This window comes from Gracilinanus agilis, chromosome 3 (assembly GCF_016433145.1).
Source record: "Gracilinanus agilis isolate LMUSP501 chromosome 3, AgileGrace, whole genome shotgun sequence".
NCBI classification, from domain to species: Eukaryota; Metazoa; Chordata; class Mammalia; order Didelphimorphia; family Didelphidae; genus Gracilinanus; species Gracilinanus agilis.
In genome coordinates this window covers 590,726,388-590,745,957 of record NC_058132.1, presented here as the reverse complement: position 1 = coordinate 590,745,957, position 19,570 = coordinate 590,726,388, and the positions used below count along the sequence as shown (strand labels likewise).

The 19,570-nt window shown below is 34.9% G+C and overlaps 1 protein-coding gene across 1 annotated transcript in view; it reads left to right on the top strand.

The window, feature by feature from the left end:
* Nucleotides 1–19,570, top strand: part of ENOX1 (ecto-NOX disulfide-thiol exchanger 1) — a 388,236-nt gene that overhangs the window by 81,064 nt on the left and 287,602 nt on the right. The window contains exon 6 of the mRNA XM_044669387.1: nucleotides 17,396–17,608. Within this exon, the coding sequence (XP_044525322.1) occupies nucleotides 17,396–17,608 (213 nt within the window). The remainder of the gene's footprint in view (nucleotides 1–17,395; nucleotides 17,609–19,570) is intronic.

The following is a 19,570-nucleotide window of genomic DNA, read 5'->3' as shown; positions in this document are numbered from 1 at the left end:
CTGACTTTTTCTTTAAATAAGCAAACTCCTGGGCAGCCTTATTTTTAATGCTCAGCTCTAGTAGGAAAGGTCAGCATTTGAATCCTGTGTTAGACACCTAGAAATTGTAGGACCAAGAGTGTTGAGCCAATACTGACAAGATGGAGAGAGCAGATTGTTACGTTTTCAGTGTTAGCATTAATATCCCAGAAATCAGCAATCTCCACATATTGATTTATTGTTTTGTTGATTTCTAGACTTTAATAAATATTAATAATTCAGATTCAACATAAATGTCTGCATGTATCTCTTTCCCACTTCCTCCAGCCTGGTTGTTTACATATTTACCAGCACATGCATAGTAATAGCATTTAGTTCAGTAGGAGAGCAGTAGAGAGGCAACTAGGCAACATAGTGGATAGAACTCCCAGCCTGGAGTTGGGAACACCTGGGTTCAAATTTGACCTCAGAAATTACTAGGACAGAAGGTAAGGACAGACAGAGAAAGAGAAAAGGAGGGAGGGAGGGAAGGAGAGAGAGAGAGAGAGAGACAGAGACAGAGACAGAGACAGAGAGACAGAGAGGGAGGGATGGAGCAAGCAAGCACTTTAACATTTCCAAAGCAAGTCCTTGATATCCATTGTCTTTTAAGCTTCATAATCATCCTGTATGTGACTTTAGGCAACCTTTGTCTGCCTCAGTTTTCTCAATTGTAAAATAAGGATAATAACAGCATCTCCCTCCCCAGGTTGTTATAAGAATCAAATGAGATGTTTGTAAAAAGCACTTAGCAGAATACATGGCACATAATGGGTGCTTAATAAACTCTTATTCTTTTTGTATCTCTGTCTCTCTGTCTGTCTCTCTGTCTGTTTTTTCCCCCCTCTCTCTCCTTCTCCCCTCTCCCCGCATCTTTTCCACTGTCCCATATCATGAAGTCATTTTCACAGAATCACTGGTATTAGGCTAATATTTAGTCATCCAACATTAGTCACAAGGCTTCTAGGTTGGCAAAGACTTTGTCTTCATCTAATCTCACCTAAACCCCAGAAGAATCTATAAAATTATAAATTATAATACATTATAACATTATTAATTATGGTAGAACTTATAATAAAATTAGATGCTCATCATTATAGATTATAATATAACCCACTTATAACATTTTTGACAAGTGGTCACATAGACTGTGCTTGACCTCTTCTCTTTTTGGCACTTCTATTTATCTATTTATATAATTTATTTAATTTATCTGTTTATCTACTCATCTATTTATTTTTTGATAATTTCTTAATTTACCCATCCATGACCACCCAAACTTAGTTTGAATTCTTTTGGCTCAGATAGAGTTTTGGAATAAAGTGTTACTAACTACTCCTGAATGAAAATGTTGGGGAAAAGGGAAGAAAGATTACCTGAATCAAGGCAAAGAAATTAAAAACTATTTTTTAACAAAAGCAAATAAGATAGAATTAGTGAATGAACTAAAATTATTTGAATTTCCTCAGACAAGAATGCATTTACATGGAATGGAGCCAGGGAACTGTAGGCTTCTTTGTGCAGATGGAAAATAAGGGATTGAAGTTATGGAAGGAAGAGACTTAGAGCCAGAAAGGGCTTGGAGATCATGTTGTCCAACTCAGTTATTTCACTAATAAGGAAACTGAGGCCTAAATAGGGTAAACAACTAGCTCAAGATCAAATATCAAAAATCTGGGAGGGGCGAAGCATTTTTGACTGAAATTGAGGATTAAAAATGAGATTTTCTGACTTTTTAAGTTCAGTGCTCTTTTCACGATATCAATCTGGTTGTGTTGATAAGAGAACTAGCAACTGAGAATAAATCCATGTCTTGATATGTTGCCTTGATCCCATTTATCTCCATTGGCTACAAGTTACCCACATATGACAATATTCTATGTTTTCCCACTTTTGTCTATTGTTCACACTCTCCTCAGGCTACACCTGACATTTTGCCTTGCACCTCTCTATGCTTATCACATAATTTTGTGTATTAGACTGAATGGTTTTTCCATCATATGCCCCAGTGGATCATAAGCTTCCTAAGAGTAGGGATTGTGTCTTATCTATCTCATGTTTCTCCTTGTTTAACAAATGAACAAAAACTGTAAAAACTCTTGAATTTATTTGTCAATTTCCAATTAATCAGACTAAGTCAAATAAACTTTGCTGATTAAGTGAATGTCTTGCATTCCTAGTTTTTCTCAGGATCATCCTAACAGAGGATGCAAAGGAATGAAGTAACCCACAGGAATTCATATAATGGAAACCAAAACTGCATTAACAGAAAATATGTGCTAACAATGAAGCTTCATCTCATGAAGTTCAAACTTAGAGTCATAGAATCTTTTAACTGAAGGAGATTGAGAGATCAGCTAATTCAGCTTCTTATCCAATGTAGCATTCTTCTCTATAACTTATGTAACAGATATTGTTTGAGTACTTCCAGGAATAAGAACTGACTCTTTTGAAAGGCAACGAATTATAAGAAGAATATTTATAAAATTTATAATGTAACATAACATAACATAACAAAACAACATGACATACTATAACAATACATAATAGATATTTGAAAGGCAACTGATTATAAAAATCAGTGATACACTAATTAGTAATAAAATTTTAATTGATACATTATTTGTTATAAGGAAGCTAAAGGCTGCCTTCCAGGAACTAACTCATCTTAGTTCTAGTTCTGCCCTCTAAAACTACTTAGAATGAGTCCAATCATTCTTACATATGAAAACTCTTCTACTGTGTAAAGAAGTTTTTGTGATGCCCTGAAGACTTCTGTTTTTTAAACTAAATATATCCATTTCTTTGAGGGGTTCCTTTTATGTTACAGATTTAAGTGTCTGTACTATCCTGGTTACACTACTCGGGATATAATCCATTTCATTGATGGATCCATGACTTCCATGTGTCTATGATTTCATTGATGGAGTTTTCCCTCTATTGGTTCAGATAACAATCATATCATGTCATTCTTTGCTATTTTTCTACCATAGTTACATTCATATCATCTGCAGGGAACCCACCCAACATGCCGAAAGTTCTTTTTTACTTTTAGAAAGTGCCACTGGAGAACGAGAACCAATCTCATGTGACATGACCATCCCACATCATTTTATGATCTTATGCATAAGCTGTTCCTTGATGCTTTTAAGCTAATGCTACCTTCACTGTGAGTTTTCTCTTGGCATGAGCTCTTAGCCTGCCCCAATCACTCTGCCCAACTTTACCCTCCTAAGTGCCATTTCTAGTTTTCCATATAGCTCGGCATTTACTGAAGTGTTTCATCTCAGGAGTCTTTCTGTTAGTAATAATGACAGAAATCTGGAGAATTTTATTCCAGGTTTATGCCTATTTTTGTTCTTTCAATCCATTGTATTTTTTGGAATGCTCTGGAGATGATATGGCTCGTTTGGTTCTCACTCCATGTTTCCTTTAGATTTATTTTTATTTCCATTGCTTTTACTGTTTTATAAGGTGATGTTGCTATTGATAATGATAGTGTAATTTTCCAGCATCCTTCTTAATAGTTTACCATTTATTTGGTATTGCTCTTGTCTCTTATATCTCCCCGTTGACAAAGAGATAACCATTTGTTAACTGAAGTGGTTTCTGGGCCTTTTTTTTTGTGGTGACTGCTTTACACTGAATAAACTTTTATAGGAAATGGTGGTAATAAAGGTCAATATCTTTGTCTATTTGGTTGTTTTCCATTTCCCACTTAATTGTTATCAGTGGCATATTTGACTAGGTGAAGTTGAAGATGTTTTAGTTTTTTAAAATGTCTTCTTATCTTTAGCCTTTTTTCTTATATGATGTTTATGTTTACCTTTTAAAAAAACCAGATGCACTAGATACATATAAACATGATTTCCAAATCAGTAATCAGAATTTATTAGGTATTAAGATATAATCTATTTTGATTGTGTATATTTGTGTTACCTAACATATTTCAGCTCTCACTGGGAAAAACTAGTCATGGGATTAGCTTACCAACCATTGGCTTCTTTAGCCTTATTTTCTTGTATCTTTATCTTCTTTTGCTTTTAAGTCGTTGAGTAAGTATTGAAATGTATTATCAAGCTCTTGACAATTTCTCTACCTTTTCATCCCCTGGAACAGATATTGATGTATAAGATGCAGTTATTTTTATGCTAATCTTTTTGCTTCCTGCAAATAACCAAGTGTTTCATGGAATTGTGTTCTTTGTGGCCACACGATGAAGCCAAATTCCACCAATTCTTTTGTTTGTCTTTTTGAGTAGAAAACCTGTGAGCATTCCTTTCCTTTAGCCACAACTTTCTTTTATCTATATACCTCTTAAAAATAATGAACTGTAGACTGACCATAATGCTCCAAATGTGTAACAAGTTCAGTCTGATAATGCCATTATCTTTTTTTTTCCTTTTTTGGATGCCATCCTTCCTTATTAAAACTAGGACTGCAATAATTTTTGCTTATCACATCACACAAAATAACAAAGTTGGAAGGAAAATCCAAGATCATCTTGTCCCTTCCATACTGGAACAATCATATTCTCTCCATTATACCTACTAAGCCTTTGACTGAAGACCTCATTTGAAGGGGAATATACTTCCTACTAAGGAATCCCATTCCACTTTGTATATAAGTTCTAATTGTTAGGAAAAAAAGTTTTCCTTTAATCAGTTCTGAATCTTCTTCTCTATAATTTTTATGCAATTACTTACAGTTTTGCCCTATGAATTCAAGAAGAATTAGTTTAATTCTTTTTTATAACATTTGAGTATAGCAGTCATATTTTCTATAGGTATGCTATTCTCCAAACTAAATACTAACAGTTCCTTAATCTAGTCTTCAAATGTCTTGAAGCAAAGTGTTTTTCTTTCCCATTTGCTTTCCTTTGCTGCTTATCAATAGTCTGTTGAAAAACATGAAGCTCACAACTGCACAAGATATTCCAGATGTGATCTGACTAGAGCAGAGTGCCGTAGGACTTTCCCCTCCATGTTTTTGAATATCACTTCTCTTGCGTAGAATAAGATTGATTGCATTGACTTTCTTGGCTGCCATGTCTCACTCTCCACTCATATTGAATAAGTAGTCTACTAAGTAATAACAATTGCTATTATTATAGTTGATAGTTTTATAGCTCTCTTTATAAAAGCACTTTATATAGATTATTTCCTTTGAGCCACATAACCAGCCTGGGAGGTGTGGTACAACAGTTTCATTATTCTCATTTTAAAGACAAGGAAACTAAGGCCCAGGGAAGTTATGTGATTTTCACATATTTTCACAACTAGTATCAGAGGCGCAACTCTGTCAGGTCTTCCTGACTCCAGGTCCATCCATGCATCAACTATGCCTTTCTGCCTTTCATTACAGAACCCAGAGATCTTTTATAGGTGAGCTGCTATCCAGATGTACCTCCCTATGTTTACAAAGTTGATTTCTGAATCCAAATTTGAATCTTTATATTTATACCTATATTAGTTCCACTGGATTTGACCAAGTGTTCTAACTCTCAAGACTTTACAAATCAAGATTTTGTTATCCATTATGATAGATATCCTTCTGGCTTTGTGGTATCTCCAGATTTGATTAACAGATACATTTTTATCAAATTATAGATAAAATTATGAAATCATGCACAGCTAAACAGATATTTCATTGGAGACCCTTATTTCTCCTAATATGACACTGAGCCCTTTAATAACTATACTTTGGGTCCAGCTAATCAACTAATTCCAAATCTACACAGTGTAGCTCATATCCCTTCATTTTTTCTACAAGAATAACATACTATATCATATATTATTATAATAATTACATTTATCTGTTACATAATTTATTCTTTTAAATTACATTATCTTATTTATCAAACTATATAACCATAATGTAAAATAATTTTAATTTATCTAATATCTAGGTAAACTATATCAACAGTAAATTCACTCTTCTACCAGCTTAATACCACAGACTATAATAATAACAACAAGAGGACTGGAAGCAGACCTGTGGGAATTGTCGTCTATAAGGAGATATCTACTTCTTACTCTAGTTCCCCTAGTTGGGCTCCATAATTTGACTGCCAGCCCTAAACGTTGAGTATGGGTAGAGGAATCTTGTGTTTTTTTCGCCCTTTTTATTTGTACCTTTGGTCTCTTATCTAACTCAGAAATATATTTTAAAACATCAATTAATTGAAATTATTGAAATATCAGATTTATTAAATACCTCCCGTGTTCTGAACACTATGCCAAGTGCTACAGGACTTAGAAGCACGAGGTAAACCATTTTTCCTGACCTCATGGTCTAGTAAGCTACCAAAACCAAAAACTAGGACACATAACATCCCATGATCACTGTTTCAAAGAGTTAAAAAATAAAGACTCAGGTGAAGTCAGAGAAGGAAAACTGTTATAAACAAGATTCATAAAAGACTTTGGAGAGGAAGTGACCTTGAAGTTTTATAGGACATACAGGAGATCATTAAGAGCAGGATGAAATGGGACAATGAAACATATGGAGGACAGAGTCATGAAAGCTGCCTAACTACATTAATAATATTCTTAAGGTATACATTAGATTTCTATGGCAATAAAGAGAAAATTGTCTTTAATATGAAAAAAGTGAGCTGAAAGGTGGCACAGTGGATAGAGTGCTGAGCCTAGAGTCAGGAAGACTCATCTTGACAAATTCAAATCCAGCCTCTGACATTTACTAGCAATGTGATCCTAGGCCCTCTTAATCCTGTTTGCCTCATTTTCTTAAACTGTAAACTGTAAAATGAGCTAGAAAAGGAAATGGGGCAAGCCACTCCAGTATCTTTGCCAAGAAAATCCAAAATGCAGCCACAAAGAGTTGGAGATAACTGAAAAACAACTGAACCATAATAATAAAATAATAATAAAAGAAGATAACAAAGTAAATCTTAACTGTTAGGCTGAAAGCCCTTCTCTAGAAAACTAAAAACAAGTAAAATAAGTTAGATGAAAAAGGATCCAAATGACCAGAAATAAAAGAACACTGGAGCTACAGTTAGTGTGTTGGGTCCATTTTGTTCCTTAAAAGTTTAATTTGTGGCCATTCAAAAATGATTTTGAGGGATGACCATCTTAGCGGATGACTCCTTTCAGAAGAACAACGATTATTCTGCTGGCCATACTTCTATCTCCATATTTGGAGAATATCAACAGCTTCCTCAAAGACTTGAAAAGGGAGAAGGAGGGAGGAAAAAATAACAAGCTCATGTGAATTAGTATAATTTAACTTTAACTGTCTCAAATTATACTCATTCAGTTTTATTTAGCTATCACTATTAACCATAGAATGTACATCAAGGAATTAATTACAATAAAAATAAAAAATATAGAGGCGAATGCCCAATGAGAAATTAGTAGATTTAAATTTATTCTGGGAAATCTATTTTCAAGTTATCTTTTTGCACTGATGGAAGATGTTTATGTCAGCTTAGAGTGCTCACTGTTTGAATTATGTTAAAATGCCTCCTTTTCCCTCACTTTTTAAGTTAGTTCTTACAACTAACCACTTCTGACTGTTTCAGAAAGAAAAGTATCTTGGTTCAACTATGTGATTGATTCAAGAAGACATCTGAAATTCTCTGGCCCCTGATCACCTGCTGGTTGTCAGCAGTGGGCTGCTAGTATTTAAATACTTTTGATGTAACTTAAAACCCAGTGGGCCACAGAAACAATCTGGAGTTTAAAACAGTTGTTGCATTGTCATCCTAAGTATAGACTCTATTTAAAACGTCTGGGCCAGGAAGCCAAATGCTCAACAGACACTTAATGAGCATCTATTATGTACACAGCACTGAAAAAGTAAGTGACAGGGTACTCATTCTCAAGGAGTACAGAGGGAAAGAAAGGCATGGAACAATGGCGAGACTTGGTGGGAAGCCTTTTTTAAGCACACTATGGTTTGCAAAGTGCTTTACATAGATTCTCTCATTTGATTTCTACAATAACTTTGCTCTTTGGTTATTTTTCCTCTCATTTTATAAATAAGGAAATAGAGGCTGAGAGAAATTAAGTCACTTGCCCAGGGTTACACCATATCTCAGTTGGGATTCAAACTTGGGTCTTCCTGTTTTTCGGTTCAACATACTTTCTGCTACACCAGAGGTTTTATGTGTCTGTGTGATGGACCACTTCAGCTTATAGACTTTTGAGAATAACGTTTTTAAATGTATAAAATATATAAGACTATAAAAGAAACTGATTATTTTGGAACTGTCATTTTTTCTAAAAAGAAAAATGATTGTTTTGAAATAATTATTTTTCTAAGTTCGTAGAGCTCACCAATTTACTACTAATGATGATGATGGTGATGACATTTATGTCATCCTTTTATGTTCCAGGCACTTTACACATATCTCAAAACAATCCTGAGAAGTAGTTGCTTTTATTAGCCCTGTTTCACAGTTGAGGAAACTGAAACAGAGGTTAAGTGACTTGATCAGAGTCAAATGGCTAATAAGATCTGAGCCTGGATTTGAACTTGGGTCTTCCAAATCCAGCCTTGGGGTTCTATCCATTGTAGCATCTCACTGCCTCTTTCTAGATGGAGCAACATCTGAGGCTTGAGAGGCATATAAAAGGTTGGATTTGGTTAGGAAAAGGGATGGGAAGGCATTCTAGGAAGAAGGAAAATACGGGTAAAATCAGGCAGAAAGTGAGCAGTTTTATTAGTGTTTATATTAGTGTTGTATGTTTTGGGGGCTGAAATGATGAGCTCAGTGGGAATAGAGGATGCATATTGGTAAATAGTGGAAAATAGCATTTCATGGGTGTAACCTATAGGTATTCTCTGATGTTATGCCCTATGCCCTATGCTTTTTTTTTCCTCATTTTTGGAAATATCATCTATATCTGTAGCTTCAACTATCACCTCTCTGTAAGTCATCTCTATTGCTTTCTACAAGTATTAACTCTCATCTGAGTTTCAGCCCCACGTTTGCATTTTTCTGTTTGATATTTCCACCTTTGTATCATGACAATCATTACAGACTCAATATGTATAAAATAGACTCATCATATTGCTCTCTAAACTCGTTTCTTTTTTCAATTTTTTAAAAATAGAATTTATTTCCAGGTATCTCAGTTCTTTCCTTACCTCCCTATACCATAGAATGCATTATCTTTCAAACAGTATATATATTATGTCTTTCATGTTTCCATTTTTCAGTTCTTTTTCTGGAGTTGAATATTTACCAGTTATTCTTCAAATATTAAATCTGTATATCTATGTAATGTTCTCTTGGTTCTACTTGTTTCACTCTTCAATATCTCATGTAGTTCTAACTCTGTGCATCACTTCTTTTGATGCAGTAGTATTCCATTGCAGTTGTACACCACAATTTGTTCGGCCATTCTCTAGTTGATGAACATCCCCTTGATTTCCAGTTCTTTGCTACCAAAAAGAGAGCTCCTTGGAAAATTAGACTTAGCAATGGTATTGCTGAGTCTAAGGGTATGCACCATTTTATTACTCTCTGCATATCTTTCCAAATTGCTCACCATAATGGTTGTATCAGCTCACAGTTCTACCAACGGTGTATTAGTGTTGCCACTTTTGTACATTGCCTCCAAGATTTGTCATTTTTCCTTTTGTCATTTTAGCCATTCTGATGGGTGGGATGATATCTTGAAATTGTTTTGGTTTAAATTTCCCTAATTAGAAATGATTTAGAATATTTTTCATATACCTATATATGGCTTTGATTCTTCATCTGAAAACTTCATATCTTTTGCCCATATTTCATTTGGGGGAATAGCTTTTATTCTCATAATTTGACAAAATTCTTTATACATTTTAGATTTGAGACCTTTATCTAAGAGACTGTCAATTCATTTCTAAATCACTTAAATTAATAAGATTCCCATAATATAATTTAAATTAATATAATTCCCATAATTCTTCATTGAAACTTAGGATTCATGTTTGAAGACTCTTTTGTCCTTTAAAAGGTAGCATAACATTATGAATAAAACACCGTATTTGGATTCAGAAGGAATTGGGTTCAAATTCTAACCCAGACATTTCATAGTTCATAGTTCATCCTTGGAAAGTCATATAACCTTTCTGTTCCTAAATTTTCTCACTAGCAAAATGAGAATAGGAAGTACATTCATTAAAATCTAAAGTCTCTTCCAGGTTTAAAGTCATGATTATAAGAGATTCTTCCTCTCTCATATCAATAATTTTCCATTCATCCACTGGATCTTTCCTTTTTCTTTATACTAGGAGTTCCTAACATGGGGTTTACAGATTCCAGGGAATCCATAAAATTGGATGAAAAAATTCTAATGTTTATTTTCATTAATATCTACCTGAATTTTGCCATTTCTTACAATTATTAATGAAGGCAACGAACCATTGGGCTTCATCAGAATGAATAAAAATGTCCATGACACAAAAAAGGCTAAAACCCCCTACTTTACAATGTCTCTAATTTAAATTCCTTCTTTTCCTTTCTCATTTTCACCCCCAAATCCAAGACTTTACTTCTTCATGCATAAGCTATTGCAGTGGATTTCTAATTATTCAGTCTCTTCATTCTCTTTCTCAGGCTATCAGTACTGATAGATAAGTTCCTAAAAATGCTTTCATCATTACCCTCCTCTATACAGACTTACACAAACTATTCAGAATTCACCAGTGACTCCACATTGACACTAGGGTAAAGTCCAAGCATCATAATTTGACAAAGTCTTCTACAATTTGATAGCAAACCTATCAGTCCAGACTTATCAAATCTTCATTATATCTAAATCAATCTATTCACTATCTATCTCACTGCATACATACATTTTCCTACTAGTATGCCTTCTCTTATGCTTTCCCCTTCTTCCTTTTGAGAAGAGATGCCATAATAGAAATGATGTTTAAGGAAGATTTATCTAAAAATAATGTGCTTAATGGATTTGAGGAGATAGAGACTGGAGTCAAGGAGGCCAGCTGTGAGGTCGTTCTCATAATCTTGGCATAATGTGATGAGGGCAAGGACTAAATTACATCAAGTGTAATTCGTGAAGAAAAAAAGATGACCCCTAATATTTTTTGAGAATTTAGTACAAGAAAGGATTTCTGCTTAGAATTTTTAAAGAGCTCTCATGACCAGGTTGTACCCAACCATGTTCAGAAAATGCATTTGGAAATTTTATGAGTGCATTTTTGATGTGATTCTTATGAGCAATATTAGTTTCTTTCTAAATGAAAATCTTTAATAAGGCTACAACACCGATTCTATTTAAATTAGTTTACATTATCCTCTGCTTCCTCAATTATCTTTCTACCAAATAAAAAATTAAATTTACAATTGGGTATTGAAATTGGCCTTTCCTGATGTGCTCATGTAACCATCCAAAAAGTTACTTGTTTTTTTTCCCTTAATTAATATAAATTAAAACTACCCCCTATGTCCCAACAAATGTTAACTGATGTTACCCGCCATGCCTTAACTAATGCAAGTCCAATTTAATTTGAATGTCAATATATCACTCAAAGTTCCATTTACCAGTTAAATGTTCTTTCTAACAGTAAAATAGCATATTTGTGAATCCTATGAGAGCAAGAAAGAGACAAAATAACCATATGCATTTGAAAGAGAGATGAGCAATATTATTTTCATGTGTTGTAGGGTCTATAACAAAACGCTAATGATTTTCTTTATATTATGAAAGAGGGGAGAGTTATAGCCAAAGAGAAAAAGAAAAGCACTTAGAGGTAAACATTTTTAAAGGATTTCTTATAAACATTTGGTTTATCTCTGCTGTCTATTCAGAGCTCCATTCTCCTAGCATCTATTGGCAGGGGGAGAAGTACAGTGTATGAGGGAGACAGAATTTATTCTGACTGTAACTATTGCAGTGGACCTTTCGCCAACATAATGCTAAATTATGATTCCCTCCATGGGCTGAACATAATGTTAAGTTATATGATGGATTTTTCCTTATAAGAGCTGCTTTGGCTCATGGAATGGGCTAAGAAACCACTACCTCTGAGTTCACCGAAGGTTGAACTTAAGCTGAATTTCTAAAGTTAACCAAGTTACGTGAGCTGCCAGCTGACACTACTTCACCTGAGCCAATGGTATAAGACTTTGAGAAAAATTCTCTGGTTCATTACCAGAGTCCAGGATAGGCCATTCTAGGCTCTCGGTTGGTTAATGCAGGAGGTTTAAAAAGTCCCAGTTTCTTGGGTTCATATCCACATGCTAGTTAGATTTACAGAGAGGGAACCTCTGTTTCATAACCAGGTTACACTCCTAAAAATCAATGCTTCTTACCAACCAAAAGAAAACTCAAAGCACATATTCTGTGACCGTGCCTCAGTCATGTCACCTAACTTTGATGCAAGACAATAAGCATAATCTAATACTTTTCTTAGGAAACTTTCTGTTGTGCCAAAACAAAGCAGTCCATTCTATATTGGGCATACCTTTCTTAAGCCAAATAAGCATTACATGCAGAATGAAAACTCTCGTAGTACAGATGTATCTAAATATAGGTTATAGATAAGTATATCTTTTAAAATAATTTAGTATCTTTCGAGTAACAAGTATTTCTTTTATTAATCTGCCCCTCACAAAATCTCCCCTCAATTGATCAGATTTTTAAAAATCCTGACAAACAAATCCTTCACTACATAGCCATATAATCTGACAAAACAAAATTCTACATTAGTTGTGTGTAAAAAAATTTATATCTCTTTCTCTATTTTGGATTCATCACTCCTCTAGCAGGAGGTGGGTTGCACAATTTTTCTGTGTTCTTTAGACTCATGGTTTATCTTTTGTGCATTTGATCAGAATTATAAAGTCTTTCTAAGTTGTTTTGCTGTATAATTTTGTTAACATCATTTAAATTGTTCTAGTTTGACTGAATTATTTTTTTTATCAATGCATAAAAGTCTTCCTTGTTTCCTCTGAAATTGTCCATTTCGTCATTTCTCATGGTACAATAATCTTCCGTTACATTCATCTACTACACTGAGTCTAGTTATTCCCCTATAGGATGATACTCCATTTTGGATTTTCATGAAAAAAGTTGTTATTAATATTTTTGTACATATAAGTTCTTATAAAAATTTCTTGAATGTCTTTTGGGGTTATAGGGCTAGTAGTAGTATAGTTGGGTCAAAAAGTATGGACTGTTTGTTAACTTTCCAGATATAGTTCCAAATTATTTTCCAGCATGGCTACAACAATTTATGGCTCCATAAGTAGTGTACTTCTGTACTTGTTTTCCCTCAATATTAGTCATTTTCTTCTTTTATTATCTTTAACAGTCTGATAGATTTGTGATGGAACTTCAGGTTATTTAATTTGCATAGTAATATAGAATATTTTTTCATGATTGTTAATAGCTTAGTCTTCTTCCTACAAAAATTCCTCAATTCATTTATTTATTGAGGAATGGCTCTTCATTTCATATATTTGACTCAGTTTGCTATATATCTCTAGTATGAGAACTTTATCAAAGACATGTTACAAAGACTTTTCAATTATCTGATTCTCTTCAAAATTTTATTATTAGATTTATTTATGCAAAAAATTAAAATTTTTCTATTATAAAAATTGTTTATTTTATCTTGTGTAAATCTCTTTTTGACATACTAATCATAAGTTCTTCATTTATGGATCCAAAAGTTAGTTTTTTCTTGCTCCTTTACTTTGTGATATTACCTTTATATATCTATATTGTATATCCATTTGGATTTTATCTTGATTTATGGTCTATACCTAATCTTCTACACTGAGCAGCTTCTTTTTTTAACTCTTATTTTTCTGTCTTAGTATCAATTCTTAGAGAAGAGTGATAAGGGTAATTGGGGTTAAATGTCTTGTCCAGTGTCAAACAGCTAGGAAGTGTTTGAGAACAGATCTGAACTTAGTACCTCAGCACCTCCAGGGCTAGAGCTAAATCCACTGTGCTGCCTAATAGTTCTCTATCTCCCCCAGCCCCAAATTAGCTTCTCTCCTCCTTTTTTTAAACTAGTACCAAACACTTTTAATAATTATCATTCTGTAGTCCAATTTGAGATCTGATATTGGTAGACCCTCTTTATCCCCACTTTTTTTCATTATTTTTCTTGAAATTCTTGATCTCCTTCAAATGAATTTTGTTATTTTTTTTAGCTCTATAGATATTCTTTTGGGAGTTTGGTACAGTGCTAAGTATATCACCATAAGTCATTTGGTCGCTTTTATTTATGTTGAATCAATCTATGTAGGAGAAATTGATAGTCTCCAATTGTTTAGGTCTGTCTTTATTTCTACAAACAGTGTTTTATAGATTTATATAGTCCTAGGGTAACTCTTAGTAGATACACTCCCAATTATTTTATAGATACTGTCATAATTCCAAATGGAATTTATAATTCTTTCTTGTTTATGAGTTTTTTGGTTATAGATGGGAATGCTAATAATTTATGTGATCCCCTAAGTCATCATCTATTATCTCATCGATCTTTGGAGGGAACCTGGAGTTTTAAAAGGTCCTTGCTTACAAAGCAAAAGCTCTGGCAGATTCCACTAAAATTAGGCAGTCTTTGTGTATAAGGCTAGTGACAGACCTTGTGTCTGTTACCTACAGAGAGCTTTAGCTAAGTTCAGATGGGCTTATTACCCTCTTGGCCAAAGGGAGATGAACTCTCCCACCACATCTGACTCTAAAGTCATGAAGAGAATGCAAACTTCATTGGTGGAGAAATACCCTTTTGCTTAAATTTTGAAATTTTTCAATTTTTGAGGAAATATTTCTGAATAATGGCATGTAAATCAATATTAATGTAAATCATATTAGTTGCTTAATGAGAAAATGCTGCATATATTTGCAACAGCTTCACCCTGACCTATTCAAATAAACCATCAATGCAAAATGATGGGGAAATGTAAAAAGACAAAGATATTACTAAGTTTTCACAGTTTCCTAGAAAATTTTGCTGATATGCATCAGTTCTCTCCATGAATAGTCTCCAGAATAAGGACAAATGAAATCAGAAACTAATGTGCCATTATCTCAAAACCTCATTGCCTTTGTTCTTCTCATTGTTAAGTGCTAAGACTCCAGTTCCTTTCAATGACTTTGTGTCTTTGCTTTTAGAAAGGGATATTAGAATTAGGAGGGAAGCTTCTAGGCAATTCAGTGGCTAGAGTGCTGGACCTAGAATCAGGAAGATCGGAGTTTGAATCTACCTTCAAGACTTATTAGCCATGTGATCCTCAGCAAATCATTTAGCCTCTGTTTGCCTTAATCCACTGGAGAAGGAAATGGCAAACTGATCCAGCATCCTTGTCAAGGAAACCCCATGGACAGTATTGGTATGCTGTGATCCATGGGGTCACAAAGAGTTGGACATGACTGAACAACAACAATATGTTTCCTTGAAAGACACAACAGATAAAAAATACAAACATTATCCTCTGTTGTTCTTCTGTTTAGCAACTCAGTTTCTGAGGAAAGTGGGCTCAAACTTAGCTCAGGCCTTATATTATGCTAGTCCACCTCATTCACATCTAGATGTAGTATGACTCCAAGATGAATCATCATCTCAACTAGTTCTGAGCAGAATCATAGCCCTCCTCCTCTCTGGATCCTGATGCGGCACTAATTGGCAAATCCCATATCCTAAGAAATTGAATGTTCTCTCTCTCCTGATGTTAAAACTCAAGCTCAGAAAATCCAATCTCTCTAACTAGAATAGGAAAAAAAACGAACAATAAAGACAAATAAATGGTCAAGGCTTATTTCTCAGGGTCATAACATTTCCTTCTTTTTTGTGTGAAGAATTTAAATTAGTCAAACATGCTAAAAACACTCTGCAAATGCACCAGTCCCCACTACACTGAGTTAACAAGAAAATGTCTTACTTCCTTTCACACAAAGACACATGGCAGCCAAAGTCACTATGCATTTAAAATACAAACTCAATTGTAAGCCACCATGGAGGAGGAAGATAGAAAATTACAAGCAATATCAATTCGTAAAGCAGCTTTTAAGCAGCAGAGTCACAAAAGAAGCTTGGCAGGTCATCTACTTAGAAAACATCTATTAAAGCATTCAAAAATGAGAATGGCCAAAAGGCTACCAAGAGGTGCAAAATATTAGGCAGTCACAAAAATCACTGTCTTCCATTTACCCAAGGGGTTCCTTCAGCCCTTACTTGAAAACCTCTTCAAGGATAATCAGGGGAACTTTCAAAGGCAGCCAGCCTCACTTTGGGACAACCCAAATTGATAGAAAGTTTTTCTTTACATGAAACCATTTCTGCCCATTGCTTCTGGATCTGCATGTGGAAACCAGGCAGGGCAAATCTTTTCTGTCTTCCCAGAAACAATTCTTCAAAGAATCAAAAACTTGAATTGATCTCAAATCTTAAGTGATTATTCTTTGGGTCTGACTATTGAACCAGTTTGAAATTTACCCAAATAGTCCAAATGTCACTGGACTGTGAAATAGAAAAACAAAAATGAATATAATTGTAAAGTTTCCCCCTGTATATTACCTGTAAATATGAATAATACTTTGTAAAGGCTACTAGTACTTTCTATCCTATTCTACTCTCTAATGTATGTTTCTGTGTGTATTTCTTGTAGTTAGTTATGTATATTATACATTTTATGTCATCTAGCACAAATAGGTGTGTATTCACACACGGGTGTGTGTACACACACACACACACACACATATAAACACAGAGACCTGTATGTATATACCCAGAGATATATGTCTCGTACATGTTTGTCATTGAGTGCATGTAGTTGTGTGTTTTTGTGTTTCTATATGTGTAGATATGAATATAGACACATATATGGAGAGACACCACTTATGTGTGTATGTACTCTTATGTGTATTGTGTACATTTGTATGCAATTGAGAACATATACAAGTATATATACGTATATACACACGCACACACACAGACATATACACATACATACAAACATTCTCTCATCCAAGAGCATGTAAGCTTTGTGAGGGCAAAGACTTTCCATCTTGACTCAACGCAGTGAATTGCACATTGTAGATGCTTAATAAATTGTTGATCTATTGATTGGAAATGAAATATGACATATGGCGAACTGTCTGCTTTGTAGATAATTTCACACAAATGGAAAAAGAATGAGACAGAAGGTGGAAATCTGGTGGCAGAGAATATTTGTCCTCAGATAAAATAATTTGACAATTCTGGGTGACACATCTGGGATAATAACACTACATTTTGTTCCTTCAAAGGAACAAAGGAAAACACTCTAAATTTTTTAAACTATGTATGTGCATGAAGGGGAAGTTATATATCTTTAAGCATTACATATCTATACTCATTATATATATTTAAGCATTATTTAAGAAAGGGTTTCCTTTTCCAGATGACAGCAAGTTTTCTGAGGCCATTACAGTGCTGCTCACCTGGATTGAACGAGGGGAAGTCAACCGGCGATCCGCCAACCAATTCTACTCCATGGTCCAGTCGGCCAATAGTCACGTCCGCCGCCTAATGAATGAAAAAGCCAACCATGAGCAAGAGATGGAACAAGCGAAGGAGAACTTCAAAGATGCCTTAACCGGAATTCTCACTCAATGTAAGTAGCCCTTTTGGGGGCCATCTCTTTGGTTGTGGTTGTGCCTTTCTTTGTTGGTATGTATTTGGTTTTTGTGGTTGTTCTTGTTGTTTCTTTTGGGGGTAAGTAGTTATAACAACTTCCCATTCTACTCCATACCTCAATGGCACACTTCATAACCTACTTCATATTCTATGGCAACTTGGAGGAGCATGGACCATTCTCTAAGAGTTTGTTTCTCAAGGTGAGCAAAGTTTCCATAGCCTTCCATCAGCCGGGCAGCATCCAGCCTCCGTAGCAGGAGTGGGTGGCCAAACGCACCCGAGGCTTCGACTCAGCACATATTGTGTATTTGTCTGCCGTGCACTCATCCACGTTTAAATATAGATTGTAGGTCACACGAATGCTGACAGAATAGAAAGCACATACTGATTAAATTGTCCTTGGACCATGCTTGGGAAAAAGTTACAGGTAGGGACCCTTTTCCTCCTCCTTGAGTCACAATACTCTGGAGGTAGAGTACCTAAAGCCCCAGAAATTTGATGCTCAAGAATAATATTGCCAAAATAGTAAGGTCTAATTTTCTTTTTTTTTTTTTTTGCCTTTACTCATTTAGAATGGAAGGCAAAATTTCTGGTAATTTTTTTTTTTCCCCACGTTCAGATATGTGTAATTGATGAAGGGTTGTAAATGGAGCTTCCTCACAGAACAATTGTCAGGGTAATTACCCAGGGCTCTATTCAAAAAAGAATGTGTGTGTGTGTGTGTGTGTGTGTGTGTGTGTGTGTGTACATTTTTTAAAGTGCACTATAGCTATGCTTGTAGTTAATGTCAAAATGCTATAATGCTTCCCAGCTGCCGATGCTCTCTTGATTTGTAAGACCCATTTAATGGTGCTGTAACAATACTCGTGTAAATTCTGAGCCAGACAAGAGGGTGATGCGTGATTTAGGTATTAACTCTTTAAAAAGCTCTATTTTTCCCCAAATGAGAGAACCAACAGAAAGTGTTGTATAATGGAGAAAGGGCTAGTATTGTCCATATCTGGCAGAGAGTCTGTATCTAATTAATACTTGTAGGCTGATTATCCCAGTCTCTGAAGGTGATGCAAAGTGAGATGATGCACAGTTCCTACCTAACACAGAGGCCACTAGGGCAATAAGAAACTGTTACAGATTGGTCTGATGCTCAGGAATGCATGAGAAGTATATTAAAGATGCTAAATAAATCTGTTTGTGAGATTGGAAGAGGAAGAAAATTATTATTGTCCAAGAAGAGATCATAGAGGTCTGATTCCTGGCTTGTAGGAGCACAAGGAGGAAGCAGGGAGATGCCCAGAAGAACTCTGTACCCACAAGTAGCCCCTCATGTCTGATCTGTGTCCAGTATGAGATAAATCTGACTCTATGGACTAAGAATTTGAAACACACCAGGATTGTCCCTGCAGAATAGTAGAGATAGGGTCATCTGAGCCCAGACTCTTCATTTAGCTTTACCTTCTCACTATCTGACCAAACCTCCAACTAACATAAGGATAGATGTACCAGGATTAGGATGTAGAGTATTGGTAATGATATTTAGAATAAAGAAGGGACACAAGATATTGTCCTTTAGAACATAAATGGGAGTATAATACAATGTTCCTGTAGGGGATTAGAGAGGCAGCATAATTCAGAGGAGAGAAAATTAGAATTAGGGAATCTGCCATCAAATTCCACTTTGAAGTGGTAGTGGATAGAGATTTAAATAGAGCCAGAGAGACTTTAGTTCAAATCCCATGTTAGACACTAAATAGCAATGTGACCCTGGACAGGTCACTTAACCTCCATTTTCCTCAGTTTCATCAACTGCAAGATGGAGACAATAACTGTACCTATCTCCCAAGGTGTTTGTGAGAAACAGATGAGACAAAGTTTGTAAAGAGCTTAGCACATCATAGGCACTATGTAAATACTAGCTCTCTTCATCATTATTATTATTATT